Source organism: Alligator sinensis, unplaced genomic scaffold (assembly GCF_000455745.1).
Source record: "Alligator sinensis unplaced genomic scaffold, ASM45574v1 scaffold1083_1, whole genome shotgun sequence".
Lineage (NCBI taxonomy): Eukaryota > Metazoa > Chordata > Crocodylia > Alligatoridae > Alligator > Alligator sinensis.
Window position 1 is genome coordinate 886,762 of NW_005842644.1, and position 6,429 is coordinate 893,190.

The window sequence follows — 6,429 nt, forward strand, 5'->3', positions numbered from 1 at the left end:
GCCTCCGCCGGACGCTTCAGGGGAGACTTGTCCTGCAGGAAGGTGGACGGGGCAGCCGTGAGGGGGGCCGGGCACTTCCCAAGCCTGGCACGCAGCCCCCCGGCCCGCGGCCCTGCCGGCGGTGCTTACCTTGAGCCCGTACTGGCTGAGCAGGGCATCCAGCGTGGGGTCTCCCAGGGACACGGTGGGGTAGAACTGCTCCACGTGCTGCCGCCGCCACCACTGCTGCGGGGGCTCCCTGCGGGATGGACAGGCTCAGCCCAGCCCTCAGCTCCCTCCCCAGAGGGGTGGTTTTGACCCACCAGCTGCCCCCCACCACCCTCCATAGGATTGGGGGCACCTGCCTTTCTGCTGCTCGTTCGGACCAGGCAGAGCGCTGCAGGGATCACCCTGCCCGCGGTGTGGGGAGCTATTCTCTGCAGGCCAGCTCCCTCCCCAGGGCTGTGGCTGGGCCCCGACCCTATCTCCGTCCCATGCACGGTCACCCCACGTGCTCCGTCAAAGCCCAGCAAGCCCAGCTCCCCCCTCCACTCCCTGGAGGCCACGGGAGACCCCCACCCCCCAGCACTTACCCCTTGCTGGAGCTCTCTGTGAACCAGTACTTGTAGAGCTGGGCTCGGAGGTAGGTGGGCGGCTGCGCGCTGAACGGGTAGTTGGACTCGTCCACCTGGATCAGGCGGATCACTGCGGGGACCGGGGGGTATCAGCTCAGGACCCCACGCTGTGCCCGGCCCCAGCGCTATGGGGCCAGCGAGTGGCAGGAGGGCCAGCTGAGGGCACACATCCAGACGTACATCCCCGCCACCCCTTGCTCACCTTCCTCCTTGCCCTGCAGCAGGCGGTACACGAAGCTGGTGAACCAGGGGCTGTGGGCGTGAGGCCCCAGGGCCGCAAACCACATCTGCCAGTCCAGGCGGGGCTGGTGGGGGGCCACCAGGGGCGGCGCCGCGCTGACGTTCCCCGGCTTGTACATGAACTCGATCTCCTGTGGCGATGGGGCGGGGAGGTTGGTGTTGCAGCCAGCAGTGCACCCCCCGTGCATGCATCACTGCCCCTCTCTGAAAGGCAGCTGGCTCTGGGGTGGGGGGGGCCGCAGCAGCGGCCAAAGGGACCAAGCCAAGGAGGGAAAAAGACAGCGACTGGCACGGGTATGCCGTGTGCTACGGACCCAGGGTGCTCGTGGGGCCCGCAAGCTTTGGCTGGGGGTGATGCATCAGCTCCCCAGAACCTGGGACACCCCCTGTGTGACACAGACCCTATTAAAGCCCCTGATTCACAGCCTATAAATGCCAGGTCCTCAAAGGGGAGGCCTGATGGTCCCCAAAGCCAGCAGGGTGACCCGGCTAAGCAGGGGGAACTTCATCGCTCACACCCCCACTCCTGCCCAGCCCCCCTCTCACCGTCCAGTGCTCCCCGTCGTAGCTGCCTTCCAGCACCACCTCGGGACGGCCTCCCACCCCCGTCATGCGCCGGAAGAGCCCGTACGAGTTGGCCAGCTGGTAGCGGTCCACGGCACCGAACAGCTGGTGCAGGCTGGGCCACAGCTTCCCGTTTGACTCGTGCTCGATGTAGGTGAATGGTACCTGAGCGGCCGCGGAGAAGACAGTCACGAGGCACGGACGGTTCTGGCAGCACCCAAAACCTGCTGCCCCCCAGCCCCAGCCATGCTGCCCTAAGCAGAACTCGCACCCGGAGCCACAAGAGCATCAGAGCTGCCGTGGACTGGGTCAGACCCAGGTCTGTCGTGCCCAGACTCCGGTGTCACACGGAGCAGGGAGTGGAGGCTGGACAGGAGAGTGACTGGGTGCAAGCAGGGTTTTCCCTGCTCCCTCTCCCTTCCAGCCTCCAGCACTGAAAGTCCAGGCAATCTGATGCAGAGGCCATGCCCCTCGCTCCCATGCTCCATAGGTGCTTTAGTCCCTAATTCCCAGGCTCAATATTCCCACACGCTGCTCCTTGCAATGCTGACATCACTGTCTACTATAGCCCAAAGCTGGGCCAGATCCCTGGGCTCCCATGCTCGCCGCCAGCAACCCCCACAGGCTCCAGCTTTTCCCTCTCCCCATGGCGTTCGGCAGGAGGCCCAGCCCAGCCCCGCAACCCAGGTTGCCCCGTGTCCTCCCTGCTGCAGCACTGGGATGCTGGCTGCGGGTGCACGCACTCACCAGAGAGAGGCCGAACATCCCCAAGGTGGCGATGGTGAAGATGGCCCACTGCAGCACAGCCCACAGCTTCCACAGGAAGCCCCGGATGCAGGCACACCTGGGGGAGTGAGCACAGGGCAGGTCTGGGTCAGATGCAGGCACGTGGGAAGGGCTGCCGGCAATGCCCCCACTCCACAGCCGGCCTTGCCCTGGGCACTAAGGCTTCTGGGCTGTGCTGGTTGCCCCCTGCCCCCGTTTCTGCTCCGTGTGTCAGGGGGGTTTCAAGCCTCCTCCCGACGCGCTGGTGCTGCTGCAGCCCAGGCTGGGGATGGGGCTGGGCTGGGCCAATACTCCTGCTGGCACCAAACCCGCAGGGTCCTGGCTGGAGGGTCTTGCTCCTGCACTCAGGCTGCACTGGGGCAGGGAGGGATTTCCCCCCTGCTCAGACTGGTTGCACTGGGGGGTCTTGCCTCCCTCTGCAGCGGGGGCACAGCCTTGTCCTGGGCTCTCTGCAGTGCCCATGACCTCCTGGCAGCAGCAGGATGTTGGCGGCCGTAGCCCCCCTGCTTTCCCAGGGGCAGGGATGATGCCTGAGGTTGTGTCAGGGGTGACCGTGTCGTGTGGCTATAAGGTCGAGCACGGGTTTGTCTGGACTGGTTTGGACGGGGCTGATCCTCTCTACCGGCCTCACAGCTTTAAGGGTCTATGATTTTGGGCTCCACAGCCTCTCCTCCATGCCTCCACCACCTCCCAGGCCCCCAGCGGTCACTCACCGGTACATGGACGAGAGGATCTCCCAGCCCAGGGAGAGCAGCCCCAGCCCGATGAGAGGCAACATCACGGTCTTCAACCACTGCATGAACTCATGGTAGGTGAAAGCTAAAGGCGGGGGCAGGCACACAGCGGTCAGCTAGTACCAGGCAGGAGTGGACAGCCGCGGCCCCTACCCCCTCACCCCCTGGGGACGCGGCGGGGTGCAGGAGCCACAGGCACCGAGCACGGAGAGGGCAGATCAGGCTGAGAGCTGCCGGGCCCAGGCTGCTCGGACGTACCAGAGCACGAAGGGAGCTTGGAACATGAGCTCCCAGGGATAGCACCATGAGCCGTTAACTCTTAAGCCTAATGACGGCGACTCGAGTGATGCTGTATCTGAGGCCTGGGGGCAGCCTGGCCAGCCTCAACCTGGAGGGGCTCTCCCAGCATGGTCAAACCCAGGGGCTGCTAGGGGTTGCATCCTGCTAGTGTCCTGGGGCTCGACGGGGCACGCAGGCCCAGGTGTTGGACTTAGCAGGGCCCGCCCTGCAGCGAGGGGGGCAGCGCCGTACCGATCTTGGATTCAATGTGCTGCTTCTCCCAGTTGATGCCCAGGCCGAAGTACAGGACGGTCCCGTAGAGCAGCAGCCCGTAGACCGTGAGCTCCACCAGCCCGGAGAGGAAGGAGGACAGGCTTGGCGGCCAGGCTGCGGGAAGGAGACAGGACAAGCTGCGTCACGACGGCTGAATGCTGCCAACACAGAGCTACCCGCCAGTGTCTGAAACGCAAGCCCTCTGTGTGGGGCGTTGACTCTGAAACCTAGCAATGGCTGCTTGAGCTGGGCTGGCAATGCTCTATCCAGCCAACAACTCCCCTAGCTGCACAGGGAAAAGGACCCAACCCCGCACCCATACCCAGGAACTGGGGGCACTGAACCCAGAGGGGAATCCCCTCCTCCCCCCAAGGGACTCACCGGTGCCGTGCCTCTTGCGGCTGCGCCCCAGCCACAGCCCCACGTGCTCATCGTCCAGCAGTGAGAAGGCCAGGACGATGGTGAGCAGGTTGAAGAAGTTGTAGTTGCCCGTGAGGATGATCAGCACCTGCAGCAAGACCTGTAGGGACCCTGGGAGCTCAGAGCCAGGGTGGGGGCACCGTACCAGAAGCCCCCCGACACCTTCCTGGGGGCTGGGGCGCCCCCTCCCACCCAGACCCTGCAGGGTAGGAGCTCTGCATGGCACTGATTGCTGCACGGCCTCCCAGCCCCATTCAATCTCTGCTGCCCAGAGATGCAAGTGGCAGCAGCAGGACCCTCCTCCTGCTGGCACCAGGGACCACAAGGCCAGGACTGTGGTGCAGGGAGATGCCCGGGGCTGGAGCGTGAGGGACAGGCCTGCTTTGCATTCAGCCCAGCTCCGTGGCTCCGAGCCTCAGAGGGTGTAGATGACAGCAGGACCCTGCTTTTGCCCAGAGACCCTCAGGCATCAGTCTGTCCCCTGCAGCGAGGCTGGGACCCACACAGCCCATGGGGCAGGCACAGGGCCCCGGAGCCCCCGGGCCCAGCTGGACCACGCACCTGGCAGTAGAAGGCGAAGAGGCGGAGGCGGCGGATGGGCGCGAAGAAGAGGGGTGGCACAGCGATCTCGATGACGTAGGTGGCCACGACGCTGAGCTTCTGGAACCAGACGGGCAGCTGGTGGGCATACCAGGCAGCTGGCGTGGGGATGCACTGCGTCTCGTAGTGGTAGGTCAGGGCTGCGGGCACACAGCGGGCCCCCGGGGCAGGCGGTCAGAGCGGGGCAGGTGCCTGGCACGGAGGGTAGCGAGAGGGTCTGGAGCAGGAGAGGGGCAGGGTGCGGGGGCAGACGGAGGGACACCACCCACAGACCAGGCCATACAATCGGAGTCCTAGAGTTACGGGGCTGGGAGGGAGCTGCGAGGTCGCATCCTGTCCAAGCCCTGCCTGAGACAGGATCAGCCCCGTCCAAACCAGCCCGGACAAACACTGTGTGCGGCCTTGGAGCTACACGACACAGCCCCAGGCATTGCCCCCGCCATACAAGGGGGCTGCCAACATCCTGCTGCTGCCAGGGGGGTCATGGATGTTGCAGAGATCCCAGGCCGAGGCCGTGCCCCCGCTGCAGAGGAAGGCAAAACCCCGGAGGGGCAGCACGGCCCAGTGGGTGCAGGGGCTGGGACTCTGCTACCAGCACCAGGGCCTGCCGTCTGGCCCCAGAGGGGAAAGCGGGGCCCTCACCTGTGAGCCCCCACCAGGTGGGGCAGCGACTGGTCAGCTTCACCACGCCCGAGGCGAACATGAGCCGGAAGAGCAGCCAGCGCATCAGCCAGAACGGGAGCCCGTCGTGGGGGCGCCAGGCCGTGCTGCGCCACTTCAGCAGGTGCAGCGGAGCCACCAGCACGGCCAGGAAGCCGATCTCCAGGAGCAGGCTGTCCCTGCGGGGAGAGGAGGGGACATACCCAGGGGTCAAAGCTAGGGGGCTTCGGCCGGAGGACAATATCCAGCGCCTGCCGGAGACCCCGGCCCCGGAGGAGCCGATAAAGGCATGTGCTGGTGGAGGGGCAGTCACACAGGGCTGCCCGCCACGACTGGGCACTCAGGCCTCAGTGGGGGCACAGAGCTGCTAGGACAGGAGCCGTGTTCCTCACTGCTTCTGGAGTCCACGTTCCCACCCCGCCTCAGAGCAAGGGCCCCTGAAGCCCCCATGCCGGAGCCCCAAATGCCTCCATCGCTGCAGCCAGGTGGCTGCCCGGGTCCAGATGCAGCCTTGACCTTGCTGGCGGAGCCGCGGGAGGCCGCGACAGCCACGTCCTGGCTCCCGCGTCACATCTCCACAGCCCCAGGCCACACGTAGGATGCGAAGCGTCATTCCCCTCCCTTCTCCTCCCCGCCCGGGTGGGGGGCAGCGCGTTGCTGGGATCAGGGGGCTGCTTGGCCCAGGACAACTCCAGCTTTGCTCCGAACTCTGGGCAGCGAGGGTGCAGGCAGCCCCAAGGCCCAGCTCCCACGTGTGCACACACATGCACACGCGTGCATGCGGACAGGCCAGAACGGGCAGCACTTACCACTGGAAGTACAGGAACACCTGCCCCACCTGCAGAGAGAGGGAGAGGGCCGGGGTGAGCAGGCACGGAGAAAGGTGCCCCCCACCCCTCCAGAAGGCACAGGGCGAACGGGGAGACAGAGACGTCTGGTCCCGTCGCCAGGATATCGCCCAGCTCCCTGGAGCCGGGCCAAACCCAAGGACGGGGCCAAGGCCAGCCCAGAGAAAGACGGTGCCTGCGGCCGGTGTGCCAGGGCCGGGCCGTACCAGGAGCTGCAGCAAGAGGAGCCGCCCGGCTCTGGCCTAGCGCCCGGGAGAGGTTTAGCTATTCCCGTCCGTTCTGGAGAGGCCCGAGGGTGCGAGAGGCTGCAGCTAGGGGGCAAAGGGCATCAGCAGGGGCAGCTTGTGCTGCGCGGCCCCCGGGCCCTACCCGCAGACGGATCGCTGCAGCTGCTCGGGAGCCTGCAGCGCT

The 6,429-nt window shown here is 66.2% G+C and overlaps 1 protein-coding gene across 1 annotated transcript in view; it reads right to left on the minus strand.

Moving 5' to 3' along the window:
- The window catches only part of LMF2 (lipase maturation factor 2), a 7,601-nt gene that overhangs the window by 208 nt on the left and 964 nt on the right, over nucleotides 1-6,429 (minus strand). The window contains exons 2-13 of the mRNA XM_014524655.2: nucleotides 5,980-6,008; nucleotides 5,153-5,349; nucleotides 4,472-4,650; nucleotides 3,872-4,010; nucleotides 3,470-3,604; nucleotides 2,918-3,023; nucleotides 2,166-2,262; nucleotides 1,401-1,583; nucleotides 817-985; nucleotides 573-684; nucleotides 130-238; nucleotides 3-32 (exon numbers count right to left, since the gene is read on the minus strand). Coding sequence (XP_014380141.2) covers nucleotides 3-32; nucleotides 130-238; nucleotides 573-684; nucleotides 817-985; nucleotides 1,401-1,583; nucleotides 2,166-2,262; nucleotides 2,918-3,023; nucleotides 3,470-3,604; nucleotides 3,872-4,010; nucleotides 4,472-4,650; nucleotides 5,153-5,349; nucleotides 5,980-6,008 — 1,485 coding nt within the window. The remainder of the gene's footprint in view (nucleotides 1-2; nucleotides 33-129; nucleotides 239-572; nucleotides 685-816; nucleotides 986-1,400; nucleotides 1,584-2,165; nucleotides 2,263-2,917; nucleotides 3,024-3,469; nucleotides 3,605-3,871; nucleotides 4,011-4,471; nucleotides 4,651-5,152; nucleotides 5,350-5,979; nucleotides 6,009-6,429) is intronic.